The sequence below is a fragment of the Maylandia zebra genome, linkage group LG23, assembly GCF_041146795.1.
Source record: "Maylandia zebra isolate NMK-2024a linkage group LG23, Mzebra_GT3a, whole genome shotgun sequence".
Taxonomy (NCBI): domain Eukaryota; kingdom Metazoa; phylum Chordata; class Actinopteri; order Cichliformes; family Cichlidae; genus Maylandia; species Maylandia zebra.
Genome location: NC_135188.1, coordinates 22,550,919 through 22,575,171, shown reverse-complemented (window position 1 = coordinate 22,575,171; position 24,253 = coordinate 22,550,919). Strand labels below are relative to the sequence as shown.

Here is a 24,253-nt window from a genome sequence, read left to right as displayed (position 1 = left end):
GATGACATAAACAACTAAGAAACAAAGGGCTAAACAGCACCCTAGAAATTAACTAGACGAACTAAGCTAAAGCATAAATGAATACAAAAGATACATAAAACTCAACACTGGGTCACACGACCCAGGACCATGACACCATTCAGATGCTCTTGACACACTTTTGTTGTAACAAGCGGTTAGTTGAATTACTGTTGTCAGCTCAAAGCAGTCATTTTCCTTTGACTTCAACGAGGCATTTTCTTCCCGAGAACTACCGCTCACTGGTTATTTTCTGTTTTTCAGATCATTCTCTGTAAACTTTAGAGATGGTTGTGTGGGAAAATCCTAGCAGATCAGCTGTATCTGAAATATTTAGACTAACAACCATGCCAAGCCACTTAAATCAACGCTCTTCTCTGTTCTGATGCTCTGTCTAAACTTCAGCCGGTCATTGTGACCATGTATACGTGAGTGGCAGCCTTGTGATTGGCTGATTTGACATTGGTTTTAGTGAGTAGTTAAATAGGTGAAGTAAAACTAAATAAGTATCATTTAGACCTATGAGTCATGCAAGGCTACTTTAGTAGAATTCAAGAAAGAAAATATGAAATTAGAAATAAGCATCAAAGATTCATTGTGGCAAAGAGAACACACAGAGCAGTATTTTACTGATCAAACTTTATGCTTGAATAGAAATTTGCATTCAGGACTTTACTCTTTAGTTTCTTTACTTCAGTCTGGATTCTTTGGTAGGAGTCTGTGCCACAGTTAAAGAGAAGTGAAACCTTGTGGAGGACTCAGTGAACTGGAGCGCAAGCTCATACCTGAGCGATTAAAGTATTACAAACCCACGTCCACTCACACACACATGAAGCATGAGGCTGAAAATGTGGCCGCCAGGTCACCAGACTGTGAATTGAGAAACGACACGTGCTGCTAGAAAGCATTAACAAAATCCAAAAGGATGAAAGATGTGTAGAGAAAGAAAGGAAAACAGAAAAAGAGATGGAAGGAGAGGCTGGGTGTGAAGGTGAGGAAGAGGAGAAGGGAGGCCACATGGAGAAAGAAAATAAGAGGGAGGACAATATAGAAATGGACCAAGAGGAGATGGAGGGAAGAGCAGCGGAAGGAGAAGCAGAGATGGAGGAAGAAATGACTGAGAGAGAAGAGGAATTAAAGACACAGGGAGAGAACGAGAGAGAAGAAAGGAGGTTTAAGTGTGAGAGGATGAAATGAAACATTCTACAGCAGAGGTAGAGAAAGAAATACACGATGAAAATGAGGAAGGAGAAATAGAAGAAGACAGAAAGAAAGAAAACCATGAAGTCAAACAGTGTGATGGAGAAAAAGAGGGAAATAAAGGGAGGAAGAAGGATGGAAGCAACAAAAGAGGGGTGGAGATAAATAATGATGAGTAAGAAGAGTGGTTTAAGTATCAGAAGGAGGGAGATGAGAAAGAAGTAGGAAAAGTATGTGAGGATGAAAGTCAGGGTGAGATGAAACAAGCTGTAACAGAGGAAAGTGGAGATGAAAGAGCAGGAAGAGGAATGGAAGAAGAAGATGTAGATGAAAAGAGAATAGAGCAAGACAGACAGATAACAGGAGGAAATGCAGAAGGAGTCAAAGTGGAGAAGCTGAGAGAGCATCACGCTGAAAATGAAAAGGAGGTAAACAAAGAAAAGGAAGAACAAGTTTATGTAAAAGAAGAAGAAACAGAAGAATGGGTTGAGGAGCCAGGAAAGAGGCCTGATCAGTCTGATCCCCCAAAACTGTCCCTCTGTCACCTCTGCAGGACCCACAATCTGCTGAAACTCTGCATCACGGCACAGAAAACAAAGCTCCCAGAGTCCTCACAGACGGAGAGAAAGGGGCTGTCGCTGCCAAAACCCACAGCAGGGACATTTATCCCACATCGCCGAGCAGTGACAAGGAGGCTTTTCTGAGCAGCACAGACGCTTCACACCAAACTGCTGCTGCACACAGTGTGACAGACACAAACGTTCCCTGTGCTGACGCTCATCTGAATCTAAGTGAACAAACAGAGACGTCGCAGCGTAGTTTACAGGAGCAAGAGCGGCATCCAGGTGAAAGAGCTGGAGTAGAAGAAGCAGACAACTCCGGAAATACTCCACCTGTATTGCACACAGGTAACCACAGAATTCCCTATAGATTTCAGTCCTGGCTGGTTTGGTGACACCTGTGGTCACAGGTAGGAACTGCACACATTAAATCAGACACTTATCAGGTAGAATAAGCTTGGCTTTAGATGCACTTCTGTTTTGGGTTTTTTTTAAATGGGGTACCACACAGCAAGAAAAAGGCAGATCCACGGTATATCAAATTTACGAGGAAACATGTTAAAATTTGACTGAAGAATAGCTGAAGTGAAAGAAGTGAACTTTTTATTTATGTAAAACTACAAACATTTTAGCATCGAAATATGCTCAAAAAAGACTGTAGAAAAGACCATTATTGAGTAAAATCATTTACATGGTATTATTATACATAGACATAGTATTTTTGGTCATATTATTATTTATTTTATTCCTTCTAATTACAGTATGTTGCTGGGTACCTTTTTCTAAGAAATCTACAGAATAACAATAAACTCATTCTTAAGAATATTTTGGCTTTTATTGGCTAAAAAGTTAAGTACGTGCTTGCAAAATATGGCGGAGTAGAAGGAAAAATTTATTGTTATAGTCTTTAGATCAGCATTAAGACTTCCTAACAAAGACAAGGTCTGCAAATAGGCTAATACAGCAGTGCTTATACATACTGTTTCTGTGAGATAAGGTAAATTTTCATTTAAAATAAGAAACAAGAAGATATGGGTGAGGTTTATTTTTGTGTTGTCATACGTCGTTAATAAAACGGTTTTATAGACCCAAAATTCAGATTGCTGTGTAAAAACATTTATATATTTGTTCTGTAAACGTTCCAAAGTGAAGTTACTGTTTTCAAATGTTCAGATCTACATTGGATATTATATAACTGCAGCTATGATTGGCTGGAACACAGTTACTGAAAGTGAAGATTTGAGCCAGAAAGTTCATTCATTAAAATTCCACAAAGATGACACTGACTCAACTAAGATAAATATTAGTGGACAAAAACCTCCATGGAGCAAAAGAAAGTAATTTTAAGTCATTTCCTAGAAGTATTTAAATTATTCAAAAACATGTGCATTTTCAGACCTACAGACATCGCTTTGCAGACCAGAGGACAAAGTGACACTGATGGAAGCTCCTGCTCAGTCCTCGATGGAAGATGAACAAGAGAGCAAAATCTCCTCTGGCACAGTAAAACATCCAATGAAAACCGTAAGGTCTCCTGTGATGAATGGTGAGGCTGATGCTGCAGATGACAAGAAGAAAGATGGCCAACAATCATCGAAGTACAAAACAGTGTCCTACAGAAAGATCCCCAGAGGAAACACCAGGCAGAGGATTGATGAGTTTGAGTCCATGTTTAACTCGTGAATGAGCGTTAAACATAATATATAGTAACATACTGATATATAATATATGTAGAGGATTTGCTGAAATTAACCAAGTCGTTTTTTTCTGATTCAGCTCTTGCAAATTATGACCCCTACTGGTAATGTTTTGAGAAAACCAGAAGACCCAGAGCAGAGCTTTTCTAAAATATGTACATGATTTTATATGACTGTATTTGTACCTGTGGCTTGTTTGGGATGCTGAGGTGGCAGTTTTTGTTTTGTTTTTTCCATCTTCATAGGCAGTCCATCCCCTCCCCAATTCCCTAACCTGACTTCGTTAACCCTATCCCAGAAACCCAGCTCAATAAAACTCAGATCTTTAGTTAGCATCTGAGCAAATAAAACCTTAAGGGAAGTTCTGTCTAATTGCTGCCATTGCTCCACTTGACAGTTAAGGATCCCAAAAATGAAAGACTGCTTTTGATCCTTTGTTGGTCCCATACTTAAAACAAATGAAATTTCCCACTGAATTGAATTCACCCAGTTTTGTTTTGTTTTTTAGAAATACAGTGTGTCATGCAAACTCCTGAAGTTTCATTCATTTAATATTTTAACATTGTAGAGGATTCTAGATTCTTCTCAAGGAACAATTATCAAGTTAAAGGAATATGTTTTTCTCTTTTTCTTTTTCAATTGTGTAGTGTTATCCTGAATAGGTGGCAGAATTTTGAGTATTAAAAAAGAAAGGTTGAAGATATAAAGATAAATGTGTGCAACACAGCTATATAGATGATTTCTTTCTTAGCCAGTCTTTGACTGACATGTAACCCCTCAATGATGTTTACTCAGGCCATGATCTCTCCTGAGAAATGTTGCCTGAGTGACTGACTAGAGAACAGCAACCTATAAAATACATCTTATTCACCTCATTATTTTTTCTAGTTTAACAACACAAACATTTTTACTGTTGAAATGTCAAAGCATTCAGAGCTTGTACATACAGAAAAATAATAGCTGAGAGAATAAAAGGATATGATTTTTTTTTTACGTTAGTTAAACCTACCTGACACTTAGAACTGTATATGCATAGGGTCTTTAAAAAAAACCTCTCTTATTGACAAACTGTTTTAATGTAAATTTCATGGTATGTTTATCACAATTGTATGATATCTATTCGTTAATTTAATGTATTCAAGAAAAAGCATCATGCAAAATATATGTTCTTGCATTTTGTAATTTGTGTTGGCATCAACTACCTTTACTTAAAACAACATATATGTCTGCAGTGGTACAAACAACAGAGGATTATCTGTTTTTGAGGTTTTTGTTGAATATTTTGACAATAAAGTGAACCTATTGCTGAATCTTTGTGGTATTTCTGTGCCTTTTGTGTTCCTTTTCACAACTTCACATTTTTTAAACTTTATTTCTTTTTACAAATCCACAATATTAAACACTTGTTAGTCATCTCTAGGAAATCAAATGATTTTATTGTCTTCTAAACATTATAGGAAGACAGATTTATATACAATACAGCATTCTTTGCATAATAATAATAATTATTATTGTTGTTATTATTGCTCTTGTTATTATATAAACATACATGAGTTGTCCAATATTTTGTTTTTGTGAGGAAAAAATTGCAAGATTACCTAAAATTTGAGGGAGCTTGTTTCTCACATTGAAAAACAAAAACAAAAAACACTAACAAACAAAAGAAAACATTATTGTTATTATTTAGCTATAGATATATACATATGTAAAGAATTATTTTTTCCACCACACCTAAGTTAAATTCAGGGTTTGTATGTTGAAATACAGAGATTTTACTTTTTTATGGTGGCAGAGATAAACTTCCATTGATAATATGTAGAGGTCATTTGAGGTTGGTAAACACAGTAAGGACTACTATTCCCACAATCCCCTGCGTCTTTCGGTGACGTCACATAGAGCCCGGACCCGGCGTAGTGGCGCTGTGTGTGTTTGGCAACAACAAAAAGAGTGTTTTGAGAATAGTTTTAACTGCATTTTCACCCGCGGTATTTTAAGGGACATTATCACAGGTAAGTTATTCGGTGGAGTGTCTTCGACTTCATTAAGTTTTATTTTTAGTGTGAGCTAAAAGCGAGAGTTAGATTACAGTGTTGATTTTAGCCGGTTGGCTCGCTGGCTAGCAAGATGGCTCCGGCTACTTACTGCGAAACAATAACAAAGAATTAGCCATGGTGATGAATTTAAATGGATTGGTGTGTTTTTAAAGTTTATTGTGAACTGAATATAGCTGCAAAGTGTAATGTAATAATTTAGGGAAGGTGTGGGTCTTTTTAATTGGTGCTGTTGCCGGTGTACGCCTTCCGCTTCAGGCGTTAGATGGTGGCGATGACTCCGCCGCTACTGCTGTCCGTTGGAGGAAGAGGAAGAGGAAGGAGGTGATGATGATGATGACATGCAGTTAGCTAGCTGGCTGCCTCTCTTGCTGGACAGACGGACTTGAGCCCGCAGAGTGTCGGAGGTGTCACCGCGAAAACAGCACAGGATCCGTGCTGAAGAGAGGCGAAGATGCCGCGGAGAAAACAATCCAACCCACAGCCGGTGAAACGTAAGTCCAGCTGTTTACTTCCAGCTCTTTGCTGCCTTTCTCTCCGCATGAATCTTAAATCACTGCCATAGAATAAGGCAATGAGTCTTTGCTAGGTATTGGTCCACTTTAAATGCATTTTTATAAAATTAGACATATTTCTGAGGGATACAGTAATGTTAAAAGTTGCCTGACTGGTCATCAAGTCCTTTCCTCTTTATCTCCCTGAGAGGAAGACTGCTGAAGACATGTTGTCCTTTAAGCACATGTGTTTATCTGTTATCTCATCCTGACTGTTCTGGCTCACTTGGATTCTCCACCTCCTCTCTGCTTCCTATCTCCACTTCCTCTTCGCAGGCTCCCTACCTAACCTCCCCCTGCTCCCTCCCTTCGTTCTTCCTCTCTTTCTTTCACAGCTTCCTGTATGATTTCTGTCATTCCCCTTGGTTTCCTGTGTACCCTCACCTTTATTATTAACAGGGGCCAGAAGACGTTTTTAGGTTCTAGTTGTGTCTCCAGTTTCTTTTGTTTTACTCTCCTCCCACACGTCACCTGTAGAACGCTCACCTCCCTTCGTTTACATTTTCTTGACTGCGTGGGCATCAGTCAGCTTACAAAAAGAGAATACTGGATTTAGGAGACCTGAAGTCACCTGTTGACCTTCTCAGATTTCTAATGATGTACATATTTAAACAGGCACTAGATGGGAGTGTACTTTTGAGCATGTGAGCAGGGGCTCAGAGGGGAAAAAAGGCCAGTACATCCTTGTATTCAAATTACTCGTATTCAAAGTCTAACTGCAGCTCAAGTAGCTTCTGGACGTCTGACACAATCACAGCAGTGTTATCTGAAAGAATGATCGCACAGTTGAACCAAAGCTTCTGTAAAACTGAACGATAAAAGGAGGATTGATGTGTTTTAGTTCAGGTCGGTCTACGTTTGAACACGTTAGCAGTTCATTTGAACAAAGATTGACCGAACAGCTTTGGTTCTACAGTGGAGGAATGACATTTTTTGCTGTTATAACCGAAACCAACATTTTAATAAAGGAAAACCTAAAATATCTGGGATTTGTAAGACGCTGGGTCTTAACTCACATTACCTGCCTGCAGACTTGTTGAAAAACTAAAAGACTTTAAACAGGACTCTTAGCAGTAGCTTGCAGAACCAGCTTTATCAACTACAACTTCAAATAATCATTTTCTGTATGATTTTATCCGTCTGTAACACTCTTCTTTACAGCGTTGCTCCAGTTCATTGAGGTATACAGGTATTCATTTAAGATTTGTTGCAGGGCTTGGGATCATTGTTCAGTTGAATGTCCCTGTTTGTACCAATAACGTAAAATAATCTTTAGCTGTCACACAGACAGCCTCATGTTTGACTGTAGAATACTTTGGTATACAGAAGAGTTCATGGTTGAGTCAATGACTGCAAGATGTCCAGGTCCTGTCTGTATAATAAGTCCAAATCATGACCCTTCCACCACCACGCTGACAGCTGTTATGAGATTTTTGTGCTGATATGCTGAGTTTGATTTTGATCTTGCTGTGCAAAGGACTTCCAGAAGTCTTGTGATTTGCAGCTTTGGAAATCTAAGTTGTGCTGTCATGTCATGAGAGAAGAGGCTTTCAGTGCCTGCCAGTTCTTGCAAACAAGCCACAGTTAATTAGTCTTTTTCTAATTGTGCTGTCATAGACATTTAACTAAGGTAACCGAGGCCTGTAGAATCTGAAATGAAGCTCTTAGGGTTTTTTGTATTTTCTCTGGGCCTTGCACAGTCTGACACTGGGGTGAATTTGCTGCGATTTCCACTCCTGGGAAGACTGGCAGCTGTCTTGAATGTCTTCCATTTGTGGATAATCTCTGTCTCTGTAGAATGTATAACTTGGAAATGTCCTTATAACCCTTTTGAAACCCTTTTACCTTCTTAATTCCTACTCACCTGCGCAGCCTTAAACTTGTCATACAGCATCTTTGTTTTCTTTAGTCGATGCAGGGAGCAAGCACAGTGCAGCTTGAATTAGTTTGAAAATTTTTAATGAGTTGTGGTGTTTGTTACTTTCTGTCCTCTGGCTGCTGGTCTGCAGCTAACGATTGCTTCTGTTGTTATATTTTTGGTTCCTACTAAAAAGGTTTCAACCAAACAGAAATCAACAAGTGTCTCATATAAATGTTTTTCACTTATTCTTTTTTTTAAGCAGGGCTTAGTTTACTTAGGCCTAATCCTCACATTTAAAATAGCCTGAAATGACAGGAAAACTCAGACTTTTGCCTTAATTGGATGTGTGTATTGGTCTCCAGAGGCCCATTTTGAGAAGGAAAAACATCTTAATTCTCTAAATTAATCTAAATAAATCTGCAAAAGCACCCCATATTTTTCCTGAATTAGTTTATCTTGTCTTAGTAAATGTCTCAGAACCTTAAATTCTAATTACTTTTTAGTTATGATTAAAAAGTTAATTATTAAAGATTACATTAGCCAGTGTTTGTCATTGACCTCTAAAAGACAAATAGGTCAGAAAAACCGCAGCAGAATAATTTTCTACTCTAACTACTGTTAATAGTTATGCAAACTGTTTGAAAAAGTAGGTTTTGTAGGTTTCAAATTAAAGCTCAGGAAAATGGGAATAAAGAGAATAATTTTAAGTTTCCTTAATATTTAGTGTAAATATTTTTAATTATCAGTAAGTTTTTATTTTCTTTGTGACATTAAAAGTTAGAATTGCTCTAAGCTGGGTCAACAAATGTCCGCTCAGAGGTTTAAGAGTATAAAAATGTCCTGTATCATCAGTTCTGTGTTCGACTCGTCTTCCTCTTCCTGACCCTCTCAGCCTCGTTCCTCACCCCACAGCTCTTCCTCCTCAGCACTTATCTCATGCTCACCGATTTCCTTCTCGTTTCCTCTCCACCTCCTTTGCTGTTATCCTTCTTCTTCTTCTTCTTTTTGTGTGTTTTCGAGCACAAACTCTGTTATCGGCTGTCTTCTGTCCCGTTTATCAAATGTGTTCTCTGCAGCCAAATTTTAAAACAAAAAAAACATGTGTATGTGAAACATGAGCCTGATTTTTGTCTTTAAACATCTTCTTTTTTATTACTGTTAAAAAAACAACCAACAGCCCTGCAATCTATAAATGTGTCTGGGGGTTTTTTTGTTTTGTTTTTTGGGGGGGGGGGGGGTTGTTGTTTGTTTTGTTTTTTTAAAGGAAATGAAAATTTGTTACATAAAGAGAAGAGATGTTGATGTTTGTGTCAGATGTTCACAGTTTTACAGCTCGTATCACTAAGGGAAACCTTTGAGTGAAACCCAGACTTTTTAACACCCTCAGGTAGAAGCTGACTTTGTGTTTCAGGATGGGCTTGGCGTTTGTCTTCATTTGGTCAGGTGTGTTTATACAGGAAATTATGAGAAATGTTTGTGTGTCTGTTTGCACTCAGTGGACTTTGAGGATGGGGCAGTGGTGTGTGAGCCGGGCTGTCTCGTTTTGGACAGCGACTTCCTGCTGAGCGGCGAGCTGGAGTTTGGAGACTCGGAGATCATGGGACTGGATAGAGAGTCTGGTCAGTAACACACACACACAGGTTTTTACATACACGGGGTTGGAAAGCAAGCCACATATTTAAACATTCCACATGTTTTTATTAGGCTTTTCTCTCTGTTTTGACTGAAGCATTGACCCTGTGCTCACACAATATTTAAACATTGTTCTCCCAATTCCTGGTAATCAGGCGAGGTATGGTCCCTTTGATGATCGGGCTCGAAAAGACTTACAAGTTCAAACTGATGTGCTTTCCGTATTTAAGATTTTGAGTTTATGGTACTTTGTACCATAAGTTTGTCTCTGAGTTTGTTGAAAGTGAAATAATATGCAAACCCATTTCTGTAGCGCAAGTTAAAAGTCAAATGTTTGCTAATTAAAAATTCAGAAAGTTAAACAGAATGTAAGCTGAATGTATTATTGGGTAATTAGTCTGCATTATTAGTTTATCACTGGGTAAGTGAAATGTGTTGAGTGCAAAAATCTGCCAAATGAAATGTGTGGCGCTAACCACTGTGGTGACCCCTTGTGGTAAAGGAGAAGCTGAAAATAGCTTATAGATTTTAAAATTCACATTTGAAGCCAAGTTAAAGAGTCACAAATGTTGAGCTAAAATGAAAAGTATGCTGTATTTTCACTTTTTTTTTTTTTTTTTTTGTGCTTTCAAATTTATTCAGAGAACAGTCATTCAAATCACGCAGGTTTACAGATACAGAGACTTCTTCATCTTAATTTTAGTACCCAACAGCATTCTGACTTTGCAAATGCACGTTCATTCCAATGAAAGCAAAGCTCACTTAGCACCTTGCATAACATCCAAACGCAGATTTTTTTTCAGCCAGAGGCACTGAACAACATCAAAATATTTTACAGGAGGAAAGAACGAAAACAGATAAAGAGATCGACAGGGTGATAGACATACTCTGAAACTGCTTTTTTTCTTTTTCTTTAAAAGTCCCCCCCCAACACATACACATATATAAAACACATTTTAAACCATTTATCTAAATTACACAGCCCACATGGCTTTCCTGTCTGCAGAGTATCAGCCATGTTCATTTTGTCAACAAAAAAAACCCAAACAAACACTGCCAGCACTGCTGTAAGGCTTCATTACACCAAGGTGAAGTCAAGAACAAATACAGTTTATGCAAGTACTCTTGTCTTAAAATGTACTTTCCTTGTTTTAATCACCATCAGATACAAGTACATTATCATCTCCAGAAGACAGCAAAAATACAACTACAATATGTTTGGTGACCATTATTAAACAAGAGAAATAGAAGAACTTACTAACTATTCTGTGTTAGACTGGTTAAGTGTAGGTCAACAAGCAGGAGAAACAAGCCAAGCCAAAAATAACTACGTACAGCCACTAGGAGTCTTGCGTGGAAGTCGGTAATACAAGTAAATGAGGTCTAGTCTAAACTCCCTGGTTTTGGGTGGGATGCCATTTCAGAAGAATAGATCAGATTCTAGTGAAAATCAACTCAGTTTGTCATGATGAAATCCAGCTGGCTGCGTACCTCACAGATGTGGGAAGCAGTAATGACTTTTTTTTTTTTTTTTTTTTTTTACAACTTTATTTATAGTTTTCCAACAAAACAGTCCAGAATTTCTTACAAAAGTTGCGAACCCTACCCCCCACCCCCATCCAGGTGGCATCCCCACAACCAGGAAGCACAATACACACAACACAAAAAAAAAAAAAAAAAAAAAAAAAAAAAAAAGGGAGAAACACTCAAACCAATCTGTGACAGTCATTATAGCACCAACAGCCGGACCCCGGCACATGAGAGAAGAAACAAAGAAGAAAAAGGGAATAAAGAAATCCCAACAGTCAAAGTACGGGCATTGAGGAGACTATGGACAGCAGTCCGAGAAGAGAGCAAGAGCATAAATTACCAACAAGTAAAGAACAATAAATCAGGCAAAAGACAGACTCTTGACATGAGTTATGAACCGTGACCAGGTTTTGTCATATTTACTCTCCAAGCCGCGCACGGTATACCTAATTTTTTCCAGAGCTAATCCCAACATCACCTCTCTAATCCAATGGACGTAGGAAGGAGGGTTCGACGCCTTCCAGCTCAGCAGTATCAGACGGCGGGCATGCAACGAGGCAAAGGCTATTGCGTTTTTGTGGAGGGGAGAGAGTCTCAGCTCTTCCCGAGGTACACCGAAGATAGCTATCAAAGAGTCAGGCCGCAGTGTTTCACCCGATATAGCTGACAGTGATTGAAAAATTGATGTCCAGAAACCATACAGGGAGGGACATGACCAAAACATGTGCCCCAAAGAAACAGGAGAGTAATCACATCTAGGACAATTCGGTGCAACATCAGGGTACAGTTTAGACAGTCTGTCATTAGAATAGTGGAGCCTGTGGACGACCTTAAATTGAATCAGGCCATGTCTAATACAGAGAGAAGACGTATGTATACGCTGTATGGCTTTCTTCCAGATGTCTTCTGACATGAGTTCTCCAACCTCCCCTTCCCACGCCGCCTTAGGTTTGTCCCATGTATGAGGGCAGCTTTCAAGAATCAATGCATAAATCTTCGATATTGCTCTTTTAGTGGGCTGACTCACATTAAGAACTAGATACAGTAGGTCCTTAGAGGGCAGAGACGGGTACCCTGGGAGAAATTTAGAGGCAAAACTCCGAGCCTGAAGGTATCTGAAGTAGTGAGACTTTGGTAAGTTATGGTCTTCACACAAATATTTAAATGAGACAAAGCCATCCTCAGTGAAGAGATCTTGAAAGAAAACCAGACCGTTTCTGTGCCAGACTGCAAATGAATGATCTATTTGAGATGGTGTAAAAAGATGGTTGAACATTATCGGAGAAAAGCTACAAGTATTTGTCAAGTTAAAATGTTTCCTGAATTGACCCCAGATCTTAATTGAATTTTGAACCACCAAATTGGAGTTCAGCCCAGATGCTTTGACATTCAGTGGGAGAGGGGCAGTTAAGATCGAAATCGGAGAGATTGGGAGTGTAGCTCTCAGTTCCATATCTGCCCAGACTGGACCCTCCCCATCCGCAAACATGGTTATCCAATATGTCAGCTTGACAATGTTAGCAGCCCAATAATAGAATAAGAAATTAGGTAAGCCCAAACCACCATCAGCTTTAGCTCTCTCCAGGCTTGCTCTCCTTATGCGTGCAGGTTTTTTGTTCCATATGAACAAAGAGACAAAGCGATCCAGCTGGGCAAAATAGGATTTGGGGAGAAAGATGGGGATCATTTGGAATAGATAAAGAAACCTGGGCATTACAGTCATCTTCACCACATTTATCCGTCCTGCCAGCGAAAGTGGAAGTTTTGACCACCTACCCAGATCAGATTTAGTACTGTCCAGAATAGACCTGTAGTTATACTGGAAAATAGTCTTAATCGAGCCAGCTATTTCCAGTCCCAAATATGTGAATTTGTCATTTTCAATTTTAAAAGGCAAATCGTCATAAGTGGTCTGTTTTGCCAGATTGTTCAATGGAAACAGTAAAGATTTTGATAAGTTAACCTTATACCCCGATATGTTGCTGAACTCCCGCAGCCAGCGGAAAAGGTGGGGCATACTCCCAATTGGGTCTGATATCTGCAAAAGGAGATCATCAGCATAAAGCAGAGTTTTATGAGTTACCTCACCCCTGGATATACCTTTAATCCTCTCATCAGATCTGATAGCAATTGCCAGCGGTTCGATCGCAATGTCAAACAGGAAGGGTGACAGGCAACAGCCCTGCCTCGTCCCCCTGTAGAGCGAAAAATATTCCGAAATCAGACCATTTGTCCTGACTGCAGCCATAGGCGTTGAATATAGGACTTTAATCCATCTACAAAAAGTAGGTCCCATGCCGAATTTCTCCAGAACTGTGAAAAGGTAGGACCATTCGATTCTATCAAACGCCTTTTCAGCGTCAAGGCTCAGAATAACTTCCGGTTGTATTGTCGAATGGGGGGAGAATACCACATTAAACAGCCGTCTCACATTAAAAAATGACTGCCGTCCGGGAATGAAGCCCGTTTGGTCCTCATTAATAATGGTGGAAATAATAGGGTCCAACCGTAGTGCAAGAGTTTTGGTTAAAATCTTATAGTCACAGCACAAAAGACTTATTGGCCTGTATGAGCTACACTGTACAGGATCTTTATCTTTCTTTAGTAAGACTGAGATCGTGGCCTGGGTAAGCGTCTGCGGCAGATTGCCAGTAGCAAAAGATTCAGCATAAACTGATTCTAAAATAGGTGTGAGCTTCGAAGAGAATTCCTTGTAAAACTCCATGGGGAAACCGTCCGGACCTGGCGACCTTCCAGTCTGAGATAATTTAATAGCGTTCGTTATCTCTTCAATCGACAACGGCTGTTCCAAAGGCGACTGAGCGTCCGGAGAGAGCTTGGGAAGATCCAGCGAGTCAAGAAACGAGTAGATCTCGGATGAATTACTGCCCACCTCTGATTGATATAGGGTGGAGTAAAAATATTTGAACTGGTCATTAATGACTCGGGGGTCGTGAGATATCGAATCAGCACCTATTTCAATTCCCGAAATCACGCGCTCAGCTGACCGCTGTTTGAGCTGAAGTGCAAGGAGCCTCCCCGCTTTATCTCCATGCTCATAATATACCTGCCTGGATTTAAAAATATTTCTTTCGGCTCTCCATGTCATAAGCGTGTCAAATTCAGTTTGCAACAGTAATTTCTCCTTAAAAAGATCTGGCGTAGATGACAGAGCGTAACGCCTATCCATATCCGCAATCTTGTCAGCCAGTTCTTTAAGTTGTTTAGAGCGCTCCTTGTCTCTGTGTGCCACATAAGAAATAACTTGGCCCCTAATATAGGCTTTCATAGACTCCCACAAGACTCCCCTCGACACATCCTGGGTGTCATTAATTTCTAGAAAGAAGTCAATCTGATTGCTGAGAAACGTTTTAAAGCGTTCACATAAAAGTAATAGGGGGTCTAGCCGCCACGTTCGTTGGGGCGCTACATTACCTGGAAAAACCAGACCCATCTGCACAGGGCTATGATCTGACAACACTATACTGTGGTATTTGGTGCTGGAAATTAAGGGAAGTAGCTGGTTATCGACAATGAAGTAATCAATCCTGGAGTAACTATGATGCACAGGGGAAAAAAAGGAAAATTGCTTCGTAGATGGGTTTGTTGCACGCCAAGGGTCTGATAAGCCGTAAGAACGAAGTAGGGAATTAATAGCCACTGCTGCTGACGAGAGGGTGTTGCTCGACCTTACGCTTGATCGGTCCAGCTGGGGAGAAAGGACACAATTAAAGTCTCCACCTAGAATTAGTTTATAGGAGACAAGGTCTGGGAGAGTCGAAAAAAAATTAAGAAAGAACTGTGCGTTGTCCCAGTTAGGTCCATAAATATTAGCCAGTATTAGTGGTGTGTTAAACAGCTTGCCCACTACAACAACATATCTGCCATTAGGATCTGATATCACTTCAGAGTGTTCAAATGGAACCCCCTTCCTAATTAAGATTGCTGTTCCCCTGGCTTTGTAGTTAAAACGTGAATGATATATTTGTCCAATCCACTTACAACCTAATCTTTTTTGGGAGTTAGTATTTAAGTGTGTCTCCTGTAGAAACATCACGTCAGGTTTGAGCGATTTCAAATGACTAAATACCTTGCTTCTTTTAACCAAATTATTCAGCCCTTTGACGTTCCAGCTAATGAATGAGACCGATTTCTGTTGATTAATCACATTATCCAGAGTCATAGTGCCACAATCGATAATAGACTGATCCTGCACGTTGGTTATATCTCAGTGTTTCAGTGCCTGTTTGAGCCACAACATAAACCACAGATAAACCCAAAGCAAAACTAACAAAAACAAACAGATAAACATAGATAAACCTCTCACCATCCTGGACCCCTGGGCTGGTCTTCCACAAACCTGAGACTGCCCTGAAAACACTCCTCTCTCTCCTAGGCATATAACACGTTTACACTAGCTTAAACTCTTACATGAACTCAGCAAAGACAGAACAAAGTATAATAGGACCCTTGACTCAGCATCATTATTGCCGCATGCATGTCGGCACCCATCCACTTACAGGCCGGTACGGCTCTGAACACTCACGGTTGGAAAATAATCCCACAAGAAAGGGGTAAAACCCAATAAAAATAATGACACTGGTGATAAGAAAAAGGGGATTAATTAATCAGAATACATCAAAAAGCAAAATAAAAGCACTGTTGGGGTTATGGTGTCGGGCTGGAACTAAGACCAATGAGGATACCGAAGATATTCTGAAATAAAATATTCCCCAGGCCACATGACATCCACAGAAATCCCCAACATCTTATAGCTATACCTTGTCCAATCATAAAGGGCATCCAACCGTAGCGTGGCGACGTTCACCAGTCAATGCACAGCCTGTGCAGACTACCTCAATGGTAGCACGCAGCGTGTGATACTTGTTGTGGTCCGTGAATTAACTGTCACTCTCCCTCCGTCTCCCGTGGGCGCAGATTGGTCTCGACGTAGTGCCTTGCCTTGATCGGGTCTTCGAAAGACATCTGTTCGCCAGCCGGGGTCGTGATTTTCAATGTAGCTGGATACAGGAGACCATATTTCACTCCCGTACACCGGCGAAGCAATCTTCTCACCTCGGTAAAGGCCGATCTCTTCTTTCTAACGGTGGCCGAGTAATCTGGGTAGATGTAGAAACGCTTCCCATTACGGGTAATGGGACCTGCCCCCATGGCCTTTCGAAGAACATCCACTTTCTCCTGAAAATAGTGGAACTTGACGATTATCGGTCTCGGGGCATCTCCATCCTTTGGCCTCGGCTGCAGGCTCCTATGCGCCCGATCGAGCGTCGGCGTATAGTCGAGGGCGAGCGCTTCCTTCAACAATTCAGCCACGGCTTTCTCCGGTCGAATATTTCCGAATCCCTCTTCCACTCCAATTAGTCTGCAGTTATCACGACGTTGCCGGGACTCCAAATCATCGGCCTTGTCTGCCAACCGGACGACTTGGGCAGATAGCGCATCAACTTTAGCTTCCAGTGCTACAACACGGTTAGCCTGGCCATTAGCTTCCTCCTCAAGATCATCAGTGCGGGTCGAGAGCGTGGCGTTTTCTTTCTGCATGTCTTCGATAGCCTTCGCAAACTCTGCGCGCACACTCAGGACCTCTGACCTTAAATCACCCGCCAAGTCGTCTATTTTCTTGTGTAGTTCACCTGCAGCTGCCATCACAGACGAGTCGATCTTGGCTAGCACATTCTGCTCCGTTTGCTTTATGGCAGCCATGATTGTGTCGAGATCCGGCCCGGCCCCCACCCCCGCGGCCGGATCCGCACCAGGCAAGTCCGAGGCATCAGGCCCCGGCTTCTGCTTGAGCGATTTAGGCATGTTGAACAGCTTTAGACTACAAAATACAACTGATTCGAAAGATTAGGCACTTGTGAGACGGGTTCGCGCCGGGATGTACTAGAAGGGGAGCGGGAAAATTACGCAAATGGTCAATCTAAGCAGAGCTCGCAAAAACACGTCTTCACATGTCGCTGCTCTCTCCCATCCCCTGTATTTTCACTTTTTAACTTGTCTGGGCTTCCATAGATGATGCTGGAGTGAAAGAGCAATGAACGACTGAGCATGCAGGTGGCGTTCGTGCACCAACTGTGAAGTCCTCACAGGTCCATACTAGCAACTGAGTTGTAAAGGACTCCCTCTTTGCCTGAACCACCGGTGTCACCACTCAGAAATAATCTCAGCATCAGTGCTGGTGTAGGAGTAGTAGAAGTCGAAAGCTGATGCAGCTTTTGTGATGTCACTTATGGTACAGGCTGATGTATAGAGGGCAAAGACATTTCATCGCTATGTTAGGAGCTCGGAGAAGTAGATTCTCCAACTGACTAACTTAAGTTGTCATGTTGTTTCTTGTTTTGACTTCTATTTCTGCTCCAGCGCTGATGCTGCTGATTTCCTTCTGAGTTGCAACACCTCACTCAGGGGAAGTGAGTTCAGCGTGCCTCAGCTGCCAGCATAAATATATAAATCATTCCTGTAATAAATTAAGTTTTTAAATGCAGCGGTTATTTCCTCAAACCCCATGAGAGTTGAATTTTTCTCCTCAAAGGTTGAAGCGACTGTCTGTTTAACCCTGTGTTCTTCTTCAGGTATGACTGTCTTCTCTCTAAGTGTGGAGGACGACTCGTCAGCACCGACAGACTCCACCTTCCCAGCGTTCCTCTCCTGTAAGGGATGTGGTCAGCTTCTGGGAGACACACCTTTGGGGGCAGGCTTAGATCTTGGTAACTACTGACTGACTATAACATGCCAGGCCGTTTACATGTGGAGTTAAAAATAAAAAAGACCTGGGCACAGAGTGATATTGGAATATTTTCACTTCTTTGATTTGAGTTCAGTGTCCAGTAAATCTCACAACTCTATGATGGATAGAATCCAGCATATGTAAGCACATGAACACACATGCATATGAGTCACATCTACATAGTCCACCACTGACATTAACGTGGAAACAGCAAGTCTATTTCTTGCCTCAGAGAGCAGACACAACTCAATGTAAAATAAAAGACCAGTTTCAGTTTTCTCACTGGTTACTGATTGGTAGGTGTAAACAAGAAAGAGTAATCAAGTGTAATTCTGCATGAATGTATTAATATGCTAACTCAAACTCAGAACTGTAGGAATACATGAAAAGTTTATCATCAGGTTGTGCTGTACTGTATTAAAAGGTTATTGTAGAGAGCCTGGTTATTGGATTATGTGCAGATGAGTAGATTATGATCAAAATTAAAGTTTCACTATAATACGACCAACATAATGATTGTAGCGTATGTATGTACCCAATTTGAACCGCCCTGCTCTGACAAGTCTTTGCTTTAAGATTTATCATCCACTGTGTCAAATGCCTAGGTTAGATCAGTACAAATGGCTGCAGAGGTTTGTTTTTACTTTGTTTGTACTGAATCAATATAATATTGTTTAATATTAATATTGTTTTAATTATTTTAACATTAGAAAATGTGATATATTTTATTCCAGGTGTAGGACTCGACCTAGGGGCAGAGCTTTATTGTCTCTCCTGTGAGGAGGGCCTCCAGCATGGCACCTCCATCGACTCCTCTCAGTTGGACGGTTCCAACCTGTCCGATAGATCCCTCGGCGGCAGCTCCAAAAATAAGAGGAGAAACGTAGACAAAGCCAGCGGTGTTGCGGACCCCGCCCCTAAACTGTACTCCTGTTCGCTGTGCACCTTTACCTCGCGCTACTCCAACCATCTCAAACGCCACATGCGGACCCATGACGGCCAGAAGCCGTACCGCTGCCCCGTCTGCCCCTACGCCTCAGCCCAGCTCGTCAACCTGCAGCGCCACGCCCGCACACACACCGGGGAGAAACCGTACAGGTGCCACCAGTGCAGCTACGCCTGCAGCTCCCTCGGCAACCTGCGCAGACACCAGCGCATGCACACGCAGGAGAGACCGCAGAGGAGGGAGAAGGAGAAAAGACGGGGAAGACGGAAAAAGGCAAACAGTGATGCTGAAGAAGGTGAGTAAACACAAACCTTTACATCAATTACGGTCTCAGAGTTAAAAAGCTGATAAATTTGTGTTAAAACAAGTTTGTTAATCAATAATTTCACAGGCTGCCTGCAGCTTCTCTCTCTTTTTTAATCACTTTGAAGGAAACTCTTTCTGATTGCTAATCTGACAACTAACTTTTATATATGTCACCTTTGGACTGAAAACTCAGTTCATCATCATCAGTATAAATAACATTTTCAGATCGTCTACGTAGCAGGGTGTGCCACTAATGTGAAAAAGCAGTCATTTAGGAGAAGTCACAGCGATGTCTTTTTGTTCAGTGTTTCCCTCTTTGGTGGGTTTGGAGGCTTCCTGGAAAAGTTCTCCTCTGGGATTTTAGACCGATTAACACCTGTTTACGGGATTTTTCTTGTAATGCATTTACAGTAATGACTTGTTTTCAGTTTGGGTAAAGTTGGTGTCACCAGTGCTCCAGTGTGCTCTGTGGACCATGACAGGTTAGGTGAATAACACAGAGTCATGTGATAAAGGAAGCACACCCTCTTTCTTGCCATGATGTAATGCAAAATTATCTGGTCTGTGGCAAAGGTGTACACCACGAGCAAAGTTCATAACACATACATGCTTTATATGCTTTGTTTCTTAACAACTTAAAACATGCTGCAAATGAATGAACTGGTGCAAAAGTGGCTCTTCCAGCCAATTTGAAAACTTTGAAAATATTACCTGGCACCCAACCGTGTTATGTTTTTTTAGCATCAGTTACCATGGTGATTTAGCCACGAGATAAAGCTGTGATGATATCCATTTTTAATGAATGATAAGAATTCTTGTTAGAATATATTAAAACATATAAAATTGTAAACCTTAAAGTTAGGGCTGCATGATTAATCGTTAAAAAATCGCGATCTCGATTCATACTTATGTGAAATCTCATTTCCAAATGACAACGATTTAAAAAAAAAAAAAAAAAAAAAAAAGACGACGATGATTGTACCGCATTTTGATCCGGGACGTAATCTGCATGAAAACAAGCGCTCACTCTTCCTGCTCAACAAATGACAAGGGCGGAGCCTTATACCACGTGATACAGAAGCTGGCTGCTAAAATTAGCAGGGAAAAAACAACGGAGAGCACGTCAGGGATGACAAGAAAGTGACAGGAGAAAATCCGTCCCGGTCAACCACCCAAACATCAATAACGGGAACCTTATACAGCGCTTCCCTATACACGTCGAACTCCCGCAGGAGTTAGACGGGTATAGGGAAATTACGGAGGCTATTACTTATCACCTGACCAAAGATATGGCTCCCATCAACACTGTGCAAAACGAGGGATTTAGGAAAATGATCAACACCCTAGACAAACCCTACACAGTGCCGTCCCGCAACTATTTTTCTATTGTTGCACTACCTGCTCTATACACGCAGTGTTGAGCAACGGTGGAGACGGAATTTCAAGCAGTACAACATTTTGCGGCAACAACAAAACGTGAGACATTTGTTGTTTTTAGAGCAGGGCGATATGGCCAAAAATATTTATCACGATATATATTTGAAAATTTGCGATAACGATATAACCGACGATATAATTGATGCGAGACAAAATACAACTCCACAACATTACTAGCGCAAAAAGACAACCTTCCATTTATTTTCACTTAAACAAGAAGCTGGTTTTTATGTACATTAAAGCTTTATAAAAATGTAACAGTGCAAATGCAAATTCCTTGCTGAAAGTTTAACCAAAAGGCATTTCCAGTAGAAATGTGCTGACATATCCTGAGCATAACCATGTATAATATCCACTGAAGTTAAAAAGAGGTGCTTTGCAACATTAAACTGCAGTGTGCAGTACGCATTTTTCGGACCATAAGGTGCACGGGATTATAAGGCACATTAAGCGAAACAAAGCAGTCAGATAAATCAAACTTTATTAAACTCGTTCTTCTTGCTTCCTCCACTTCTGTACCATTGATTCATTAATGTTGAATTCTCTGGCAGCTGCTCTATTCCCATGTTGTTGCAGTATATTAATGACTAACCTCGTATTGTGGATGGATTATCTCAGTTGTTCTCCTGACTGAAGTTTGGTCCGTTTACAGCATCCTGCCATGCGATTGCATTTGTCTCTAACCATGAAGAACCTTCACGTTAACTTTTATAAGTGGAAAAGTGTTAGTGTTCGTCCTCCAGCTTCACTGTTTATGTTATGCTAACATAGCTGTGTCGCTAGCGATCACGTAGCACATCATTATATAGCAGCTAGCCCAACTTCAGTAACCCTACAAACGTCACTGCTGTTTAGTTTCCTGTCTTCATTTATGTTGGAAGTAATAGCAGAGCTGTACGTTTGATTTTTTTCAGAAATCTCTCAGTCAGAACATGCTATATCATGCTTAGGTAACTAGCGAAACTAGCGAGCTAACTTCCGCTAGCTTCCTGCTAACTTCTAACTCCGTTAAATGTAATAACTTTTGTTTTCATGGATGCCTGGAAGTTAAACTTTATAGTGACACCTGGTAAAGCAGCAATGCTGATCGTTTTATTAAAGATGAAAGAATTTAGACAGTTTTTAACTCTAAGTGATGCTGCAGTGTTGTTTGACCTGAAGTTTACGGAGTTTAGGACCCAGTTTACTCCCAGATTTAAGAGCATCTTAGTCCGACAAATATGACAATAACAACGGCTGCTTGCATGTTCTGCAAAAAAATGTGCTTTGTTGTGTATCTGACGGACAAACACCAAACCAGTTCCACATCACTGAAGTTGCACCATTTTTACAAACCAATTCTGGTTCATCTGTTTCACTCAACAATCGGCCATGTGCGTATGAAAACAAAGGCACTGCGCATGCGCGTTTTACTCCCATTCTATCGCAATATTTCATTTTCCTATCGTTGCCTAACATTATACCGGTATTACCGTGAACGGTATAATATGGCCCAGCCCTAGTTGTTTTTATGTTTATTTATTGTTTTTATGTTTATTTATTGTTTTTATGTTCAGTCTCAACTGTTACGAAGTTGATGTGCAGTTAATAAGTGCAATAAATATTTATACTGGAAAAGAAAATCGTGAGAGAATCATGATCTCAATTCTAAGCAAAAAAATCGTGATTCTCATTTTATGCAAAATCGTGCAGCCCTACTTAAAGTTAGTGTTTAACTTTAGATGTAATTTCAAATATGTCTACATAACACTTATATATGTGTATGAGATGTGTGTATTTTGTTTTGCTCTCTCTCTCTCTCTCTCGCTCTCTCACTCTCTCTCTCTCTCTCGGGTTGGGGACTGCCCTCCGAGGGAAAGGCAGGGGAAACACTGCAGATCTAAGAGCGAAGCATGTGTTATTGTGTCGTTGTGAAATCATCATTATAACAGCAGCGATAGATTTCAGCTTCAGTGTGACCACATGTTGGGTATTCAGTTTTTCATTATCAGTTGATTAAATGTTCGTGTGTTTGTCTGTTGGTTATAGTCACATGCATCTCTTTTTGATAAAGGAAACCACTCTGACGTCGAGTCTCTTTGTAATTCTGTTTTTAAAGTCTCTTACTACAATTTAGTGTCTTTGTGACGGAGCCGTGAGATACGCTCACTTTTGTTGCTTGTTTGGGTCAAGCCCCACAAACACACACATGACGCCTGCATTTCCCATTTAGCAAAATGCTCACATATATCCTGTGGTATTCCTGTAGTTTTGTGATTTAAAAACTAACCAGGCTTTTTAAGCTGTTCTTTATGTAGAAATTTCTAGATTGAAAGCACACTTAAAACCTGGGAATATCACAAACCCAGAGCAGAGGTTTGATGACATGTGGAAGGTTTGCATTTTGGAGATTTGACAACTCCGAATTTTAAAAAAAAACTTTTTCTGAGGGGGAGATTTCTCATCTTGGAAGCAGTGAGCAGAGCAGAAAAGAGGAAGCAAGTCAGCAAAATGAGGAAGAGAAATTCTCTCTGGCTTAGTGCTCAGTGACCTAAAACTGAACTGCATGATGGGGAACATCTAGAAGAACGTGTTTACACTGCAGCTAATAATGATCCAAACAACTTTGCCTTTTGAATGCTTCCCTATGTGTCTGCAGTCATGTCAGACCTGACCCTACGAGTGTCCCAGGACTCTGCTTACCTCCAGACGTTGGGAGGACTCGGCTCCCCCTCCGGCCCCCTTCCAGTCCTCCTCTTCCCGCTCTGCTGCCGGGTGTGCGGCCTCACCCTGGAGGAGTCTGACCTAGAGGGCGACAGGGCAGAGGGAGAGGTGGAGGGCGATGGAGGACAGGTTTGTTTACCAAAACAAAGCTGGTTTTCTTTGAAAGATCCTCTGTAAACTTTAGGATGAAATGAGGGGTTGTACAATTTGTAGTTTCTTTCCACGACAAACAGAAAAACAGAAGCTCCGCCCACCACAAACTTCCACATTTTCCCAGTTTACATTAACGATAGCAGAGTGACTTCCTCCCTCATACTGCTGTCACAAGCTAAAAAGTCAGTGGCAATCTTAAGGTGGTGCACATGTTCAGGCCGCCATAGATTCAGATGGCGGTATTCTCTCATCGGTTTTGATAAATTTTGTCATAATTTTTTTTGTCAGATTTCCAATACATGCCATTTTCACCCCGTATTGTGTCTTCAGCTCTATCTACAAGTTCTCTATGGTCCCAGCAGGATCAACCAACCTCCTGACAGGAAAAATCTTAATGATTTAGTTGTTAATGGACTGGTACTGATATAGTGCTGTTCTACACAAATTGAATAATTAAAGTGCTTCCTTACTACAAACCTCATTCAGCCACACCTTCAAACAAGTACTTTCCCCCCCCCAATGCCCGAACACTTTTTAGTCCCTGTCATTTAAAAACTTTGTAAAGCTTTCTGCTGCTGCTGCTGCTAATTAGGATTTGTGAGCAATTTTGTCACGTCAGGGCTGCTCTCTTTTCTGGAGTTAAAAGCTCATAAGTATTAATAGATGAACAAATGTGTAAGATGCCTCATTATCTTATTCTTTTCAGTTCAATTATATTTATATAGCATCAATATACAAAAACACTTGGCTAAAGAGACTTTATATTGTAATGTAAAGCGCCTAAAATAATCCAGAGAATCTTCAACAATCAGATGACCATCTATAAGCAAGCACTTGGTGAATGTGGGAAGAAAAAA

General features: G+C 40.7%; 1 protein-coding gene and 1 long non-coding RNA gene across 3 annotated transcripts in view; both read left to right on the top strand.

Annotated features, from left to right (window-relative positions):
• Positions 1 to 1,411: 1,411 nt before the first annotated feature.
• LOC143414978 (uncharacterized) lies at positions 1,412 to 4,785 on the top strand. Its single transcript, XR_013095593.1, has 2 exons — positions 1,412 to 2,126; positions 3,175 to 4,785. It is a non-coding gene; the product is annotated as an uncharacterized LOC143414978 (long non-coding RNA).
• Positions 4,786 to 5,336: 551 nt separating this feature from the next.
• Positions 5,337 to 24,253, top strand: part of znf513b (zinc finger protein 513b) — a 21,874-nt gene continuing 2,957 nt past the window's right edge. For both annotated transcript variants that reach the window (XR_013095805.1, XM_004562535.6), the window contains exons 1-6: positions 5,337 to 5,484; positions 5,785 to 6,020; positions 9,438 to 9,560; positions 17,697 to 17,831; positions 18,586 to 19,092; positions 23,179 to 23,372. Coding sequence is in view for 1 of the 2 variants with exons in the window: in XM_004562535.6 (XP_004562592.2) it covers positions 5,981 to 6,020; positions 9,438 to 9,560; positions 17,697 to 17,831; positions 18,586 to 19,092; positions 23,179 to 23,372 (999 nt within the window). In the remaining variant the exon portion in view is untranslated. The remainder of the gene's footprint in view (positions 5,485 to 5,784; positions 6,021 to 9,437; positions 9,561 to 17,696; positions 17,832 to 18,585; positions 19,093 to 23,178; positions 23,373 to 24,253) is intronic.